The 19,484-nt window shown below is 42.1% G+C and overlaps 1 protein-coding gene across 1 annotated transcript; it reads left to right on the forward strand.

The window, feature by feature from the left end:
- The first annotated feature begins 3,122 nt into the window (after positions 1 to 3,122).
- On the forward strand, positions 3,123 to 19,284 carry cct7 (chaperonin containing TCP1 subunit 7). Its single transcript, XM_062983636.1, has 12 exons — positions 3,123 to 3,239; positions 6,634 to 6,787; positions 7,155 to 7,261; positions 8,444 to 8,569; positions 9,472 to 9,524; positions 10,860 to 11,031; positions 11,716 to 11,880; positions 12,651 to 12,839; positions 16,107 to 16,204; positions 16,591 to 16,723; positions 17,546 to 17,752; positions 18,623 to 19,284. Exons 1-12 carry the CDS (start codon positions 3,234 to 3,236, stop codon positions 18,839 to 18,841), a joined length of 1,629 nt encoding a protein of 542 aa, XP_062839706.1. The 5' UTR covers positions 3,123 to 3,233; the 3' UTR covers positions 18,842 to 19,284.
- The last annotated feature ends 200 nt before the right edge of the window (positions 19,285 to 19,484 follow it).

Raw genomic sequence — 19,484 nt, forward strand, 5'->3', positions numbered from 1 at the left:
CAGCTACCAGGTGGCTTCTGATAGGATGGAAAGATGAAAAGGGCAAGGCATTTAAAAAGGCTTTGCATGCTCCTTTTTTGCTGCTTGATTCAAGACTCTGGCATCATTCTGGTTGCATCTGCACTGGAGATAGATTGAATGCAGGTTAAGTTTAGTTAGTTATTGCAGCGCATCTACACCTGGCATGGGCAAACTTCGGCCCTCCAGGTGTTTTGGACTTCAGCTCCCACAATTCCTAACAGCCGGTAGGCTGTTAGGAATTGTGGGAGTTGAAGTCCAAAACACCTGGAGGGCTGAAGTTTGCCCATGCCTGATCTATACTGTAGAAAGCTTTGAATATATTTTAATAGAATTTAACCGAACTTTTAATATTGTTATGCTTTATTCTCTTTTAATGTTTACATGTTTTAAATTATGTGGTCATGTTTTCAATGTAAGCCGTTTTGAGTCTCCTTTGGGAGAGATAAAACGGGGTATAAATAACAACAACAACAATGAAGTTTAATCCTTTAGTCATTGTATTTTATGATGTATTGTATTTTATGATGTACCGGGCTTCATCCCCATGTAAGCTGTCCCGGGTCCCTTTGGGGAGATGGGGCAGGATACAAAAATAAAGTTGTTGTTATTATTTTATTATGTCACAGCAAACAAAATAGATATTATTATTATTTTATTATGACACAGCAAACAAGATAGATACGTTGGATTTCGTATCACAAAATCACAAGTCAAACACTTCCCAAGTCTCTAGGACTGTGTGATGTATTTTCGGATGATGCGTGCAGATCCCAGCAGGGTGGCCTTTTGCAGTTGGCAGATCGTGATTTTGTCAATGTCTATTGTTTCCAAATGCCGGCTGAGATCTTTTGCCACGGCACCCAGTGTGCCCATCACCACCGGGACCACCTGCACTGGTTTCTGCCAGAGTCTTTGAAGTTCAATCTTGAGGTCCTGATAGCGGCTGAGTTTTTCCTGTTGTTTTTCGTCAATGCGACTGTCACCTGGGATGGCGACATCAATGATCCTAACCTTTTTCTTTTCCACAACTGTGATGTCTGGTGTGTTGTGTTCCAGAACTTTGTCAGTCTGGATTCGGAAGTCCCACTGTATCCTTGCGTGCTCATTTTCCAATATTTTTGCAGGTTTGTGATCCCACCAGTTCTTTGCTGCTGGGAGGTGGTACTTGAGGCATAAGTTCCAATGAATCATTTGGGCCACATAGTTGTGCCTCTGTTTGTAGTCTGTCTGTGCGATTTTCTTACAGCAGCTGAGGATATGATCCATGGTTTCGTCAGTTTCCTTGCACAGTCTGCATTTTGGGTCATCAGCTGATTTTTCGATCTTGGCCTTAATTGCGTTTGTTCTGATGGCTTGCTCCTGGGCTGCAAGGATCATTATTATTATTATTATTGCAATGCATCGTCTGCACTGTATAATGAATGCAGTTAGACTTTAGTTATTGCAGCATATCTACATTGGAGAGGGAATGCAGGCTAACTTTAGGTATTGCAATGTATCATCTGCATTGTACAATGAATGCAGTTTAACTTTAATTATTGAAACTTAAGAACTACAATTTCCAACAGCTGTAGCCATTGCCACCTATTAATGTAAATCAATGTAATAAATGAAATAGAGGGTGCAGAATTAATATAGTTTGACACTTCTTGGATTGCTTTAGCTCAAGGTTACGGAATCCTGGGAATTGCAGTTTTTCCAAGGTCTTCCACTGTTTATAACGCTTTCATTTCACTTTAGCAGCCATGACAGTATCCTATGCAATTCTACAATTATTATATTATTCTCTTTTCTCTGCAGAAAGTGTTCCCAGTCTTTCAATAATAATAATAATATGTTTTTTCTGTAGACAAAGCAAATAAATAATAATAATACACTATTATAATTGTATATTTATATTACATATAATACAGTAGAGTCGCACTTATCCAAGCTAAGCGGGCCAGCAGAACATTGGATAAGCGAATATGTTGGATAATAAGGAGGGACTGAGGAAAGGCCTATTAAACATCAAATTAGGTTATGATTTTACAAATTAAGCACCAAAACATCATGTTATATAACAAATTGATAGAAAAAGTAGTTCAATACGCAGTAATGCTACGTAGTATTACTGTATTTACGAATTTAGCACCAAAATAGCATGATGTATTGAAAACACCGACTACAAAAATTCGTTGGATAATCCAGAATGTTGGATAAGCAAATGTTGGATAAGTGAGACTCTACTGTATAATGTTTTTTCTGTAAACAAAGCAAATAATAATAATACACTATTACAATTGTATATTTATATTACATGTAATATTACTAATAATATTACAATATACTGTTATAGTACAATATCTATATATATAAAAGAGTGATGGCATCACGGCAGCGGACAAAACAACAAAAGTAAACACCCCACAACCTCGAAAATTGACAGCACAACCCCTCATCCATGCCTCTGGGTTGATACAACAAAAATAAAAGAAAAATAAAGTCCTAATTAGAGGGAGAGGAATAATTGTTTTTATATATAAAAGAGTGATGGCATCACGGCAGCGGACAAAACAACAAAAGTAAACACCCCACAACCTCAAAAATTGACAGCACAACCCCTCATCCATGCCTCTAGGTTGATACAACAAAAAGAAAAGAAAAATACAGTCCTAATTAGAGGGAGAGGAATAATTGTTTTTTATCCAATTGCTGCCAGTTAGAAGGCTAAGCTCTGTTCACTTGGTCCCCTAGCAACCCACTCAGCCCAGGGGACCCTTTACCTTAACTACCACCAATTCCTCAATACTTTATTTCCCATACCACCAGACTTCGCCACAGCAACGCGTGGCCGGGCACAGCTAGTAGCAATATATAATGCTTATATTGTACTATGTTAATCATATAATATATTGTATGTAAATATAACTCAGCCGTCCTGAGTCCCCTTCGGGGTGAGAAGGGCGGGATATAAATGTTGCTAATAAGTAATAAATAAAAAATAGGAAACATATTTTTTTAAAAAAAAAATGCGAATTCGGAAGTGTGCTGCCAAATTGCGAGATACTGAGCCTCTTTGACTTTACTACCTCTATATGGCACTGTCTTCCATTGCTCCTTCAAGCCCCTCCTCTTCCCCTTGGCTCCGCCCACTAAGCGCCGGCGAAGCTTCTGGGTGCGCGCGGTGCATTGTGGTCAGCGAAACCGTTAGCAACAGGGCCGCCGCCAAGATGATGGTGAGTGACTGAGGGGAAGAGGACGGGGATGGCAAGCGGGGTTATCCGCCGCCATCCGCCTCAAACTCGGATCCGTTCTCACCGGGGAGAGTCTTGCCTTCTCCGAAAGAGTCTCCCCCGGGAGAACGGGGCCATATTGGCAGCAAAGCCGGAGGATTTCGGCGGCGGAGCGGGGCAAATATGGAGGCCGCTTTGAGCCTCGTTGTAACGGTTGGAATAGGCGCGCATGCGCTTTAGGCGAAAGCCGGGGTTTCAGACTCCCATTCCCACTAAATTGGGAGCCTCGCCTCTTCATTGAAAAGAGCGGCGGGCGCGGAGCATCATGGGAGTTGTAGTCTGCTCTCGCCTTGCCTTTCCCTTACAAATGTATCAATGTGTTTTAATATTCTGTGTTTTTTTTAATACAATAGAATCTCACTTATCCAACTTTCACTTATCCAAAGTTCTGTATTATCCAACGCAGTTTGCCTTTTAGTAGTTGGTGTTTTTGTAGTCAATTTTTCAATACATTGTGAAATTTTGGTGCTAAATTAGTAAATACAGCTACAGTAGAGTCTCACTTATCCAACATAAACCGGGACGGCAGAACGTTGGATAAGCGAAAATGTTGGATAATAAGGAGGGATTAAGGAAAAGTTTATTAAACATTAAATTACATTATAATGTTACAAATTAAGCACCAAAGCATCATGTTTTACAACAAATTGACAGAAAAAGCAGTTCAATACGTGGTAATGTTATATAGTAATTACGGTATTTTAGAATTTAGCACCAGAACTTCACAATGTATCGAAAAATTGACTGCAAAAACATTGACTACTAAAAGGCAAACTGCGTTGGATAATACAGAATGTTGGATAAGCGAATGTTGGATAAGCGAGACTACTGTATTACTACATAATGTTACAATGTATTGAACTGCGTTTTCTGTCGATTTGTTGTAAAACATGATGTTTTGGTGCTTAATTTGTAAAATCATAATGTAATTTGATGTTTAATAGGCTTTTCCTTAATACCTCCTTATTATCCAACATATTCGCTTATCCAACATTCTGCCGGCCCGTTTATGTTGGATAAGTGAGACTCTACTGTCTATGCATTTTATGGCCATCTATATCTGTGTATTTTAACTATATTGTACCAAACCTTGAACGGTGAAAGTTGTTATTATAATTACTATATTTATTATTATTATTATTATTATTATTATTATTATTATTATTATTGTGTTGTGTAGAAGATGGGTGACTACCAGGTAATGCAGATGATTTTTCATGCAGCACTAAGAGGGAATGAGCCCTTCCTGAAATTCTACAGACATGTGGCTGTCAGGTTTGGGGTGAATCTACACTGTAGATTTAATGCAGTTTGACACCACCTTAACTGCCATGAGGGCTTGGCAGTAATACAGTAGAGTCTCACTTATCCAAGATAAATGGACCGGCAGAACATTGAATAAGCAAAAATCTTGGATAATAAGGAGGGATTAAGAAAAAAGCCTATTAAACATAAAATTACATTATGATTTTACAAATTAAGCACCAAAACATGTTTTATAAGAAATTGTCAGAAAAAGCAGTTCAATACGCAGTAATGTTATGTAGAAATTATTGTATTTATGAATTTAGCTCCAAAACTTTGCAACATTTACTACAAAAACAGTGACTATTAAAAGGCAGACTGCCTTGGATAATACAGAACCTTGGATAAGTGAAGCTTGGATAAGTGAGACTCTACTGTACTTTAACATGGTCTTTCACCTTTTCTGCCAAAGATTGCCCCCACCAAACTACAACTCCCATGGCTCTACAGCGTTGAGCCAAGGCAGTTAAAATGGTATCAAACTGTACCAATTCCACAGTATAGATGCACCCTTATTGGGCAAAGTGGACCAAAGTCAGCAGAAAGTAGCTTATTTCTATTATTTGCTTCCATGTTGTCTTCAACTAATATAGATACACCCTTAGTATGAGAGAGATCTAGAATCATAGAAGAGACCACAATGGCATCCAGTTCAAATATCAAATGGAAGAAATCCCCCCCTTTTTTTTCTAAATGAAAATGTCCCTTTTTTTTCATTCTGCTGATTCCTGTACTATTGCCAGGTTTTTTCAGAAGTTGATGCCTCCTTCAGACAGAACTAACTTCCTTAGTTACCAGCAATGCAGGTTGCTTAGATTTTGCAAGATTTCCCTTCAGTTGAGCCCATCCACTTGTAATGCATTTATTTCTTCTTTTTCTATGACTTTCTACCTTTCCCAGTGCTATTGTTTTTTTTCTGTATGTCATGTCATCAACTCAAGATATGCTCAGTTCAGAGTTGCCTCAGTTTAGTTGTTTCTGGCATCTAATCAGATTCAATCTTGGTTTGGTCTCGAGCCTGCTCATCTTTTTTTTTTGCATCCTCCGTGTCTATATATTTCTCCACCATTGTGGAATCCTAGAGTTCCACAAATGCTGTTTAATCCAACCTCCGGTGGCTCAGTGTGTTGAAGCGCTGAACTTCTGAACTTGCAGACTGAAAGGTCCCAGATTCAAAACCGGAGAGCGGAGTGAGCGCCCGCTGTTAGCTCCAGCTTCTGCCAACCTAGCAGTTCGAAAACATGCAAATGCGAGTAGATCAATAGGTACTGCTCCGGCGGGAAGGTAACGGCATTCCATGCAGTCATGCCGGCCACATGACCTTGGAGGTGTCTACGGACAACGCCGGCTCTTCCGCTTAGAGATGAGCACCAACCCCCAGAGTCAGACACGACTGGACTTAATGTCAGGGGAAACCCTTACCTTATCAGAGATGTAGAAATCCATAACTATCACTCTTGAGGGCTTGCCCATCCATTTGAAGACCTAAGACGAAAAGTCTGCCTCCCTCCAAAGGAATTTGCCCCACAGCTCTTACAAGATGGCAGGCCTTCAGATATTCAGAAATGGCTGAATGTACATGCCTCTCAGTATTTATGTTTCCCAGCTAAACGCACTCAGCCCCATAAGCCTCTTTCATTAGGGCATAGTTTGTAAACACTTGGCCATTTTAGTTGCCCTTCCTTTGGATAAGGCTTGATGAGCCTTCAAGTTGAGTTCAACTTTGATAAACCTCTCTAACAGTTTTCTTGGCAGGTTTTTTCAGGAGAGATTTGTCTTTGACCTTCTCTTACGGTGCCTCTACACAGTAACAATAAACATGGCCGCAGAGTTTTACCGTCCTCTCGGTTCAGTGTCTTCCTGCTTCTGTAATCTTCTATGTGCAAGTGGAAAAACTCTCTGGTGGCTAATGTTGTTGACCTTTCTAGCATAGAGCCCTGTAAAGGACTGTTAAAATGTTTTATACAGAAAAACCTTTTGTACTTCTGGATGTTGACATTTTCCTTTGTCTGATGCTTTGTCTGTCTTGCAGCCCACACCGGTTATCCTGCTAAAGGAAGGCACAGATACTTCCCAGGGAACCCCTCAGCTTATTAGTAATATCACTGCCTGCCAAGTCATTGCAGAAGCCATCCGCACTACGCTCGGCCCCCGGGGCATGGACAAACTCATCGTCGATGACAGAGGTGAGCTGGGCTATGTCTGTTAACTGCAGGTGTGTCTTATTCACTTTGTGCAAGGTCTCTCTTCAGAGTGATTCTGAAGTATTCCCAATTTTTCTAAACTGGTTAGTGGTGAGACACTTTGAATTGACATTCACAGTTCAATGCTGCATTGATATTTTGTTTGCATGGAGGACCTTCTTACATGGTCATTCTAAAAGTCTTCCAGCATGACTGGAAAAAGTTGGCTGTAGAGTCATACTGGAGGATCTGGATATTCTTAGAACAGTTAGAATCAAGTCTGTGAATAATCAACCCCACAGATGCCAAATCTGCAAATAGGCAGGGCTGATCGTACTCTTTCATAAATTTCCTTTGTTAAATTTCACAGGCAAAGCAACTATTTCCAATGATGGTGCCACCATCCTGAAGCTCCTTGATGTAGTACACCCTGCTGCCAAGACCCTGGTAGACATCGCCAAATCCCAGGATGCTGAGGTGGGTATGGAAAATGTGACAGTTGCCAGATAATGAAGGCAAAAGAGATCCTGCAGGGCCCAGATTGTTTTAATTTCTTCAGTGTTCTCTTGTATATTGTGTGTGCTCTGTAGCTGGAATAATACGTGGATCTCTCTTTGCCTTTGGGCCCCAGCAAACAGGGTGGGAAGACTCTCCGTTGTCACTCTCCTCTGTTCTGTTTCGTAGCTGTCAGGGTGAAATGAAGAGGAGACAGAAAGGAGGGGCTGTTGCAAAGTGAAAAGATAGGTGCTTTGTTGGCAAGCCAGGAATGAGACAGCTGGTATTAAGAACAGTGGTGTTGGGTGGCCTCGGCTATTTAGGCAATTAGCATGACTTCCTTTGCAGTGAGGTTTCTGAAATTGCTGGTAATCCAGAGATTTGCTTCTTTGTGACACACACTAAGAATTCCTTGCCAGATTGACAAGGTTTTTGATGTTGAGATTGTCAGACAGTACAGAAGGAAAAAGGGAGGACTGAAGACAGATTGAGATGGTGGGATTTGTCACAGGAAATCTATTATGTTTTGCCTGTAAGAAGAATAATGAAAGCGATTGTGCTTTTCAGGCTTTACAGATCAAAAGTTACTTATCGAGTAAGAGACATGACAGAAAATGCTTGCTGAGAAATAAGCCAGTACCATAAACATGAACTCTTTGGTCTTAGACTCTCTGAAGAAGATGAATTGTGAGCTCTAAGAGAAGCCATCAGCAAAGTCTCATAGCCTGATGAAGAAATAAAATTTAATTTTGGCCACTTGGACATATTTCCCAAACATTAGTAAAAATGACGAAGGGAAGCAGTAAGCCTAGGTAGGAATCCAGTCTGGGCACCTTGGACCTCTCAAATACGGTGTTTTGGGGAACAATCCTCCTAAACATGTCATTGGAAGAGAAAGAGATAAGTCTCTAGAAATATCTTTAAAGCATGTCAGACTACAACAGCAAGGGACACTTAGCCCATGGATTGACAATTGAGGGGTGGTTAGCCCTCAGGGTATAACTACAAAAGTTGCCGGACTATGACATTTAGGGGACATGTTATTCACGAAGCTGCAACACTGATGCAGTTCCTCTATGAAGAAACAAGATGGAAGAACTATGTCTGTTTCAGGGGAGTTTCTGCTAAGGGAAATGCTTTCTAAGCAGATTTGACTTTTTCCAGGTTGGCGACGGCACCACGTCTGTTACCCTCCTAGCTGCTGAATTACTAAAGCAGATCAAGCCGTATGTGGAAGAAGGTCTCCACCCTCAGATTATCATCCGTGCCTTCCGTACCGCAACCCAGTTGGTAAGAAGATCCTCTGTACCCTGTGAAGTGGATTGTAACCTTCTTTTGTAGAAAAGATTCCACTAATTCCTCCACATTTGTTGGGGTTAGAGCAGGCATAGGCAAACTTCAACCCGCCAGGAGTTTTGAACTTCAAGTTAGGAATTGTGGGAGTTGAAGTCTAAAACACCTGAAGGGCTGAGGTTTGCCCATGATCAGGTTAGAAAGACAGAACCACCACAAAAAAAGAGACAATGAATTTTTTAAGTATTATTTTTTTCTGAGGGAATATTCTCCAGGACTCTTTAGGTCCTCCGAAACTACTTGAGATTCCATGAGAGACTATTTTAATCATATCTATGAATTATCTAATCTGCAGTCAAACAGTCAAATCTGCTTGGGAAAGGAAAGAAGAAATGGAAAATTCTTTTTCATACTTGATTTAAAGAATTAGAAAAGTGATTGGTCTGAAATGCCAGCAGACTATTTATCTAAACAGTTTTAATGCATACTGGAAGCACATTTTTGGAGTGAGAGTCATTCCCTCAGAAGTAATATAAAAGTATCCTATGGAATTATCAGGTATAACCTGAATCAAAAATTCTGTCTTGGGGCTTTTATACTGATCTTGTTTACATGGGACTTGGAACTGAATAAATATCCTTGAGTCATAATCCACTTCTGCTCTGATACCTTTTGCTACTTCAGCAGTGAGGGCAGTGTTGGTGTTTAAATTAATTATTTTACAAAATAGTATTTTCGCTGTACAAGTGGCTGTCTTATGATGGTATAGAGTTTGTGCCTGTGGTGAAGTCTTTCAGTTGGATACCTGCATGTGATGGCTGAAAGATCTTGATGTTGACAGGGACCTGGCAGGGATTGAGTTCTTTGTGTTCATTCTGGTTCTTGTCTTCTTTTGGCAGGCTGTAGATAAGATCAAGAGCATTGCAGTCACAATCAAGAAGACAGACAGACAGTAAGTTTTCTGTTCTCGTATTCATGATCATTAGAATAACTTTACAGTGCTTCCTCTTTGCTGCCTAGCTTGCATGCTAGAAATTTGAAACTTGTGTGGGTGGACCTGCATTTGTTCTTTGATGAATTTTGTCTCGGGAATTTGTGGCATTGATTTGAATTGTATAGAAGCTTATGATAGACTCACAGGACATAATCTGTTTTTGAGCAATGGACATGGAGAACCAACTGCACTTTTATCTTACCACTCCTTCTAGAAAAGAGGGACTAGTCCTGCTTCACAGATGCCAATCAAAACTGAATGAGATCAGGGCTAGGGATCATATTTTAGACCAGGTTGCTGCAGCCCTAACTTGATAGCATGTGATGAGGAATAATGGGATTTGCAGTTAAACAACAACAATAATCCACTCTGGTATAGATCCAGCCTCTTCTAGTTTCCATCCTTTTAGTCAGTTGGTGATTGGGAGACGTCATACAATATGATTGCCAATAATTTTGTAGGCCCTTCACTTTTATTCTAAGGGGCATAAGAGCTCTGGGAAAGTGGAAAAAATGGAACAAAAATACCGCCTTTTAATGTAAGATAACAATTTTGTAGGTCCTCCAGCACAGTCAACTTCATTAAGTCATTCTAGAAGACCTAGATATCTCTAGAGATCATTTTATTAAAACTGCAAATGTTAAATCTACAAATGTGGAGGGCTTGACTAGTTTTCTTTACAAAAATAAAAATGGCAGAGTGCTAATTTTTTAAAAATAAATCCAAGAGAGAGGAGAATACAGATTATTAAAATTTCCTAAGCTCAAAAACAGAACTTAAAAGACCCAGATCACAAATATTTTCAAGGTATGGGAAATGTTTCCTTGCCTTGCATTCTTGTAGAGGAGATTGCACAGTCCTAAATATGTCTTCTTCCTCCTCCTCTGGCTTGCTAGCTGCCTTTTATCATTTGGTTGAGGCACTCGGAGCAGGCTAGATAGGTTTGGCATAAAAAGATTATTAGAAAGCCTTTGTTGATGGCTGTGTTAACTGAGTTATTTTCATGATTCCCTCGTATGTTATAATGAGCATTATGATAGCCTTGTTGCAACTGTAGAGGACATTTGTTTTAGGCAGAAATGCTGTTCATCTCTGTCCTTTTTAGTGCCGTCACTAGCAGACTTTGTAATACAGAAAAGTTGAAAATTTTGATTAGTGTGGGAGCTAAATCTGGGTGCAAGTGAATTGTTGCTTAATCCACCTACTGACAATGACAGTTCTTTTAGGGCTGCTGATTGCAGAGTCCTTTTTAAGAGCAGTTGAAAATGGAGCCTGCCCTTCCCTCTCTTGCAGGGAGTTGAGAGGCCTGTTGGAGAAATGTGCAAGCACCGCCTTGAGCTCCAAACTGATTTCCTCACAGAAGGAGTTCTTTGCCAAGATGGTGGTGGATGCTGTCATGATGTTGGATGAGCTGCTGCAGATCAAAATGATTGGAATCAAGAAGGTGCAGGGAGGAGCCCTGGAGGTATGCTTGTGTCCTCCAGGCTTCATCCTGGTTTATCAAAATCTCTATCTGGATTATTTGCTATGCTTAAGGTAGACTGAACAGGTAGGTCTGAGACCTGGTTCGGATCGTATACTACCCTGGAGCCATGGACAAATGTCTTTACTTTGGGTTGTATGTGGTTAAAAAAAAAAAAGAAGCTATAGTTTATGAGTTTACAGGAAAAAGAAGAATGTTAGAGGTCATCTACTCTGTAGATCAGGCATGGACAAACTTTAGCCCTCCAGGTGTTTTGGACTTCAGCTCCCATAATTCTGAATTGTGAGAGCTGAATTCCAAAACACCTAGAGGGCCAATGTTTGCTCATGCCTGATCTAGAAGTATTTTTTTGTCTTTTCCATCACAAATTGACAGTGCTGTCAAACTGCATTCATTCTGCAGTGTAGATGCATCATTAGAGTTAAATATACAGAGTTGATTGCTGATCACATGTAGTTAGCCTAAATAGCTCAAATGACTTGAGCCAGGGATCAATTTTTCTCTCTCTTAGTAAACAGGTTCTGTTTGGGATTTATAAGTTATTGTTCAGTCACTCTGCGCCCATGCATTTCTTTTCAAAGGAATAAATTAAAAAAAGAGGTCTGTTGATTTCTGCCCATGAGCCTGTGTCCACAAGAGGATATTTTTGGTTTTGCCTTTTCCCAGGATTCTCAGCTGGTGGCAGGGGTTGCCTTCAAGAAGACCTTCTCTTATGCTGGGTTTGAGATGCAGCCTAAGAAGTACCAGTTCACCAGGATTGCTTTGCTCAACATTGAGCTAGAGCTTAAGGCAGAGAAGGACAACGCTGAAATCAGGGTCAACACTGTAGAGGTAAGCGGATGGTTTTACTGAAAGCCTTTTGGCAGGAGATATTGTATGAACGTCGCTACTTCTAGTAAAATATGGGAGCCTAGTAATACCGCCGTAACTGCAGAACCCATACCTGCAGTTTCACTTACCCTCGCTCAAAAGAGGAAAAGTTGTTCTTTAGGAATCTGTAGGTCCTCCAACACAACTCTGTGGTATGTTGGCATCAGAAACAATATAATTTAATTACATTCAGTCATATCTGCAGCTTCACATAACCTGGTGGATGCAGAGTTTTACTGAATACCATTTACATAGTAAACTGCAGTAAGGTGTATTATCTGTACTCCTCTTTCAATGAGGAGAACATATTCAAAGGATTATGAACTACTCTCTTGGTTTCTCTTTTCTTCTACACTTAATTCCGCTTATTACAACCATTGAGTAAGGCACTGTTGTTACACGGGCAAAGAGCATTGGAGAAGAGAGCATTGTTGGGTATCATTTTCCCCCAGGTGATCAGAGTGACCTCTGATGGGGAGAGAGTATCTGAGTCTCCTTGGGGAGATAGAGCAAAAAACAAATAAAGTTTTATTATTGTTTGGTGGCACTTGGGTCATCATGTGCAAACCAGTCTTTGAATGTGAATTGTATTGCTGGATTTGATGACATTGTGTGTCCATTGTGCAAATGGCGGAGCCGTAGCTTCTCCGTTACTACTTTTTTGTCACAAATAATTTACATCCCTAGCTAAAGAAGCCATCCCAAGACTGTCCCAATCTTCTCTTTGGCAGGATTATCAGGCGATTGTGGATGCGGAGTGGAACATTTTGTATGACAAACTGGACAAACTCCACAAATCGGGGGCCAAGGTCATCCTCTCCAAGCTTCCCATTGGGGATGTGGCTACTCAGTACTTTGCTGACAGGGACATGTTCTGTGCCGGCCGAGTCTCCGAAGAAGACCTCAAGAGAACCATGATGGTAAGTAAGGTTCAGGGCTGGCCTCCCTGTTTGAGCAGCTGGTTTCATCCTTTCTGAATAATCCTGGCAATATACAGAATGTCTTGATACGACATTGCTGTTTTCCGTATAACTGTGTTCTTAGGAGAAACAAAGCACATTAAAGTGTGTCTTATGCTGGCTGCATGTTGAATGATTCTAGCTCACGCATGGGCAAACTTAGGTCCTCCCTCCAGTTGTTTTGGACTTCAACTCCCAGAATTCCTAACAGCCAGTAGGCTGTTAGGAATTGTAGGAGTTAAAGTCCAAAACACCCGGAGGTCTAAAATTTGCCCATTCCTGTTCTAGCTCATTGAAGTTTGTATTAATCATTGAGTCATTTTCTCCTTTTATAGTGAAATTTCCATTTTTTAAAAGTTTTTCATTGTTAGAAACCTTTTGATTTTGGTAAAAGCTTTCCCAAATGCTTCTCTCTCTCTGTAGTTTTATGTGAACACCATTGTCCTTGGCGTATGTGTGTTTCTCTTGGATAAGACAGATAAGTAAGTGGGACTGATGCAAGTAGCTTTTAATTAGCTCCGTAGAGCTTTATTCAAGGGACCTTCCTGTTGGATTCCCCTCACCTTTTCAACACTTTGTAGAATGTTGGCGGTCAACTCAGCTTGCAAATTGGGTTGACTATTTCTCTTTTATGTTTTATCATTGACCAAGTCTTCATCATTTCAGTGACTCATACAAATGGGATTTGTGCCTTTACAGTGTATCATTTAAAAGCTTCTAGAGCGATCATGTAAATGTTTTGGCTGGTATATGAAGTCAATGTAGTTCTGCTCACTCTCTGAGTTCCTTTTCAACTGCTTCTGCATCATTTGGCCTGGGCGGTTCATAGAATCATAGAATCATAGAATAGTAGAGTTGGAAGAGACCTCAAGGGCCATCTAGTCCAACCCCCCGCTAAGAAGCAGGAAATCGCATTCAAAGCACCCCCGACAGATGGCCATCCAGCCTCTGCTTAAAAGCCTCCAAAGAAGGAGCCTCCACCACGGCCCGGGGGAGAGAGTTCCACTGCCGAACAGCCCTCACAGTGAGGAAGTTCTTCCTGATGTTCAGGTGGAATCTCCTTTCCTGTAGTTTGAAGCCATTGTTCCGTGTCCTAGTCTGCAGGGCAGCAGAAAATAAGCTTGCTCCCTCCTCCCTATGACTTCCCCTCACATATTTGTACATGGCTATCATGTCTCCTCTCAGCCTTCTCTTCTGCAGGCTAAACATGCCCAGCTCTTTAAGCCTCTCCTCATAGGGCTTGTTCTCCAGACCCTTAATCATTTTAGTTGCCCTCCTCTGGACGCTTTCCAGCTTGTCAGCATCTCCCTTCATCTGCGGTGCCCAAAACTGGACACAGTATTCCAGGTGTGGTCTGACCAAGGCAGAATAGAGGGGGAGCATGACTTCCCTGGATCTAGACGTTATTCCCCTATTGATGCAGGCCAAAATCCCATTGGCTTTTTTAGCTGCCGCATCACATTGTAGGCTCATGTTTAACTTGTTGTCCACGAGGACTCCAAGATCTTTTTCGCACACACTGCTGTCAAGCCAGGCGTCCCCCATTCTGTATCTTTGATTTCCATTTTTTCTGCCGAAGTGAAGTATCTTGCATTTGTCCCTGTTGAACTTCATTTTGTTAGTTTCGGCCCATCTCTCTAGTCTGTCAAGATCATTTTGAATTCTGCTCCTGTCTTCTGGAGTGTTAGCTATCCCTCCGAGTTTGGTGTCATCTGCAAACTTGATGATCGTGCCTTCTAACCCTTCGTCTAAGTCGTTAATAAAGATGTTGAACAGAACCGGGCCCAGGACGGAGCCCTGCGGCACTCCACTTGTCACTTCTTTCCATGATGAAGACGACGCATTGGTGAGCACCCTTTGGGTTCGTTCGCTTAGCCAATTACAGATCCACCTAACCGTAGTTTTGTCTAGCCCACATTTTACTAGTTTGTTTGCCAGAAGGTCGTGGGGGACTTTGTCGAAGGCCTTACTGAAATCTAGATACGCTACATCCACGGCATTCCCTGTATCGACCCAACTCGTAACTCTATCGAAAAAAGAGATCAGATTAGTCTGGCATGACTTGTTTTTGGTAAATCCGTGTTGACTATTAGCAATGACCGCATTTGTTTCTAAGTGTTTGCAGACCACTTCCTTAATGATCTTTTCCAGAATCTTGCCTGGTATTGATGTGAGGCTGACCGGACGGTAATTGTTTGGGTCGTTCTTTTTTCCCTTCTTGAAGATAGGGACCACATTCGCCCTCCTCCAATCTGCTGGGACTTCTCCTGTTCTCCAAGAACTCTCGAAGATGATTGCCAGTGGTTCTGAAATAACTTCCGCTAGTTCCTTCAATACTCTTGGATGTAGCTGATCTGGCCCTGGGGACTTGAATTCGTTTAGAGTGGCCAGGTGTTCCTGGACAACTTGTTTCCCTATTTGGGGTTGGATTTCCCCCAATCCTTCGTCCATTCCATGTTGCTGAGGTTGAAGATGGCTTTCTTTTTGTGAGAAGACCGAGGCAAAGAAGGCATTAAGCAGTTCTGCCTTTTCCCTATCCCCTGTCACCATCACCCCATCTACTCCTTGCAGTGGCCCTATCGCCTCCTTTTTCTTCCTTTTTCTACCAACATAAGCAAAAAAACCTTTTTTGTTGTTTTTTATGTCCCTGGCAAGCCTGAGCTCATTTTGCGCTTTAGCCTTGCGAACCTTTTCCCTACAGGAGTTGGCTATACGTTTGAGGAACTATTAGTGGAACTATTGACAGTCATTACTTTTTCTTCTGTCTCTTTGGCCTGGTTGGTTGTGTAGGCTTTTTGCCAATCTCAAATCACAAAACCACCAATGATATTTTGGGCTTATTAGCATTCTGCTTGAAAAATAGTAGAGCTCTGTCTTCTCCAGTCTGAGAGAGCCAGTTGTCGTGCCTCTGCCAGTAGCCCTGGTCTGTGTTCATAGCTCCTAAAATAAATATTAAAAAAATTATTGATCAAATTTGGATTAAATCCTTTTGTGCATGAATAGTTGGTGTAATATAAGTGATTATGTAGTGACAAAAATCAAGGAGTGTTAAAAGAGGAAAATGCAGATGTAGATCGGACTCCATTGTTAGGATATTGAATCTTTTTAAAAACCACACACATCTTACCAGTAAGCCAACTTGACTGGTGGAGGTGAGTGTGGTTGCTGAATGGTTTAATTTTGTATCATTATTTGTTCTGAAAGTGGGCCCATTTCTATCCTTTCTAGGCCTGCGGTGGGTCCATCCAGACCAGTGCAAACTCCTTGACAGATGACGTCCTCGGGCGCTGTGAGCTCTTTGAGGAGGTGCAGGTTGGAGGCGAGAGGTAAAGCTGGCCTGGTTCCAGATCATCATCATCATCAGTGTGCCCAGCTCCCCCGCTTTTAAGCATTTCCTAGGCCAGACATGGGCAAACTTTGGCCCTCCAGATGTTCTGGACTTCAGCTCCCACAATCCCTAACAGCCTACCAGCTATTAGGAATTGTGGAAGTCCAAAACACCTGGAAGGCCAAAGTTTGCCCGTGTCTGCTTTGCATTATCCTTGTTCACTTCAGGAGTTCATGGTTCGGACTTCAGAGTTTAGGGAGTTGATGAGATAACAGCAGTTTGCTATAAAGAGGTGTGTGATCTCCTTACCCCATCCACTACAGGTCTTTTTAATGTGAACTTTAAGGTGATTTGCTAAAGCTGTTTTTTTCTCCGTCTTGCAAGGTATAATTTCTTCACCGGCTGCCCCAAAGCCAAAACTTGCACGATCATTCTGCGCGGAGGAGCGGAGCAGTTCATGGAGGAGACGGAGCGTTCCCTCCACGACGCCATCATGATTGTCAGACGGGCCATCAAGGTGGGCCTTTGAGGGGCTATAGTGATGGAGCATCCTTTGTCCAAAATGCTTGAGACCAGAAATGCCATATTTTTGTGTTTTTTTATTTTGAATTATTTTCATACACGTAATGAGATATCTTCGAGATGGGACCCAAGTCCAAATATGAAATCTATTTATGTTTCATAAATTCATTTGGGTCTCCTTGTGGAGAAAAAAAATGGTATACATAAACATAATAGTAGCAATAATAATAATAATATAATATACAATATTTTAAATGGTGTGCATGAAGCCCAAGTTTGTTACGTTGTGTACAGGAAGCAAAGGTGTCCCTTTCAGCTTTACGTATAGACAATTTATATGATGTGGAAGTATTTTTTTTTTTTAGTTTGGAATTCTGAATAAGCCATGCTTGTAACCATCATTGTGTTACACAATCTGTTATCTGATGAGTGCAGTCAGAACTTCATGATTATTTACTGACAATCAGGTTACCCATTGCTTAAAATCTTCCTCTTTTGTCCAAGCCTACCATAGTTATGTTTATACTTCCAAGCAGGTAGGATGTGGTAGTTCTACCTAACTTTTTATTTCATGGATTTTCCATTTTGGAATATAGATGCAATAGCAATTGTCTTTCCTCCCTCTGCCAACGAGCTGTTGGATACCCTTGGCTTGCATAGACCTGACAGATAGGCAGCCGTTCTCTTCCAAATGTCAGCAGATATTTCTGTGCTGGGCAACCAGCCAGTGGCTTTCTTATGAATAGAGTAAACCTACAACACACGCAGTCAGTCTTTCTCCCCCAAGAGAAAGTGACCTTTCCCTGCTCTCTTTCAGAATGATTCGGTCGTCGCTGGCGGTGGAGCCATAGAGATGGAGATCTCAAAGTACCTCCGAGACTATTCCAGAACCATTCCCGGCAAACAGCAGTTGCTGATAGGGGCTTATGCCAAAGCCCTGGAGATTATTCCGCGCCAGCTCTGCGATAATGCCGGCTTTGATGCCACAAACATCCTCAACAAGCTCCGGGCCAAGCATGCGCAGGTGAGCTTCCGCTGGGTTCCATCAGCCGCCCATCCTGGGCTTCCCAGAGCTGCAGCTTCCACTGGCACATAGTCCCACCCTTGTGGAAATGTCTGCTCTTGCAGCTCCTTTGCTGCTTCTTCCATTTACCTCTGTAGAGGTAAGGGGCGGAAAGTTCTCTTTGCCTTCACATGACAGCAAACAGTTGCTGAGGGAGAATGTGGGCTGGACAAAGCTTTCCTTCCCCCTTCATAGAATCATAAGAGTTGGAAGAGACCCCAAGGCCCATTCAGTCCAGCCCCTTCTGCCATTGTTCCCGCTTGGAGCAGCGGGGGGGGGGGGGGGGGTGAGCATTTTTTATATGATACACTGGTGGAGTACAGCTAACACACTGATGTGTCATGACACACAGTTTGGAAAACACTGCTCTTCATCCTTCAGAATGGCAGCAGACATGGGCTGCAGCTCACAGAGATAGAAAGAAATGGGAAATTGCCTCCCTCCCCACTTCACAGTTGTCCATCCTACTCCATTGAAATCTCTATTTCCCCATCCTTGGTAGTTGCCAGTCCAAATACTAGCTCAGGCATGGGTAAATTTTGGCCCTCCCAGTGTTTTGGGCTTCAACTCCCATAGTTCCTAACCGCCAGAGTTGAAGTCCAAGACACCTGGAGGAGGGCTGAAGTTTGCCCATGCCTGTACTAACCAGACCTGACTCTGCTTAACTTTTGAAATCACGCCAAGTGTGTTCAGGGTGGCATGCTGTTGAAGGCAGGATGGGCCTCTCTGGGCATGATTTAGTTTTGGGGCCTTCCTCTTTTGGGGAGGCCCAATGGCAGAGGACTTCTGCTTCCACTGTGTGACAGGGCCTGTGTTCTTTGTGCCCCTCAGGGCGGGATGTGGTATGGCGTTGATGTGAACAACGAAGACATTGCAGACAACTTTGAGGCCTGTGTGTGGGAGCCGGCCGTGGTGCGCATCAACGCCTTGACGGCAGCCTCCGAAGCAGCGTGCCTCATTGTGTCGGTGGACGAGACCATCAAGAACCCCCGTTCCACAGTCGATGCCCCCCCTATGGGCCGTGGCAGAGGCCGGCCCCATCACCACTGAGGGCCACGTAGCCAGTAGCGTGAGATGCAGGAACCCTGTCTTTGCCACTTAGCTCTCTTTAATTTGGCTTCCCCGTTTGGGCCATTAAACACGATAACTCTGTACCCCATTCAATGGCTGTTTTTGTCCAACTGAACGCCACTCTCTAATATATGGAATGGGGGAAAGTCCTTCAAAATTCAAGGCTCTGCCTGCGCATTTGAATATGTATGCTAGGGAGTATAGCCCTGGTATGCCAGGGAGTTCCAGGTGTTTCTTTCTCCCCTCCCAAGTTATTCTTTTGAGTATTATCCTGGAAGATTCAGCATCCCCAGGGACCTGCTATGCTGGCATAGATTTTGAATGTTCAGTGGGTTGGTTACTGGTGGTATTTATTGGTTTTTCTTTTCTACTGGAGAGTCAAAAAGTCAGGCGTGAACGCAATAAATAATAATTAAAAAGCAGTCTGTGCATTTCCTCACCTTCATTGACATTTTCCCTTTCTTTAATTAAAACCTTTCTCAGAGAAAGGTTGGGGTTTTTGAAATGTGATTTTGGGATAAGGGAGGAAGTGAAATTAAGTTAAGACTTAATACTGTGGCTGCTTGCCATTGCTTTGCATCTTGGCAGCACTTTACAATTCTGCAGCTGGAATAGCATTGTT

Source organism: Anolis carolinensis, chromosome 5, assembly GCF_035594765.1.
Source record: "Anolis carolinensis isolate JA03-04 chromosome 5, rAnoCar3.1.pri, whole genome shotgun sequence".
In the NCBI taxonomy this organism is placed as follows: Eukaryota; Metazoa; Chordata; class Lepidosauria; order Squamata; family Dactyloidae; genus Anolis; species Anolis carolinensis.

Bases quoted from the DNA above. Each gene is read 5' to 3' on its own strand.
- cct7 (XM_062983636.1), top strand. The intron at 11,881-12,650 runs GTAAGCGGATGG...TCTCTTTGGCAG, and splicing joins TCAGGGTCAACACTGTAGAG to GATTATCAGGCGATTGTGGA. The intron at 17,753-18,622 runs GTGAGCTTCCGC...TGTGCCCCTCAG, and splicing joins TCCGGGCCAAGCATGCGCAG to GGCGGGATGTGGTATGGCGT.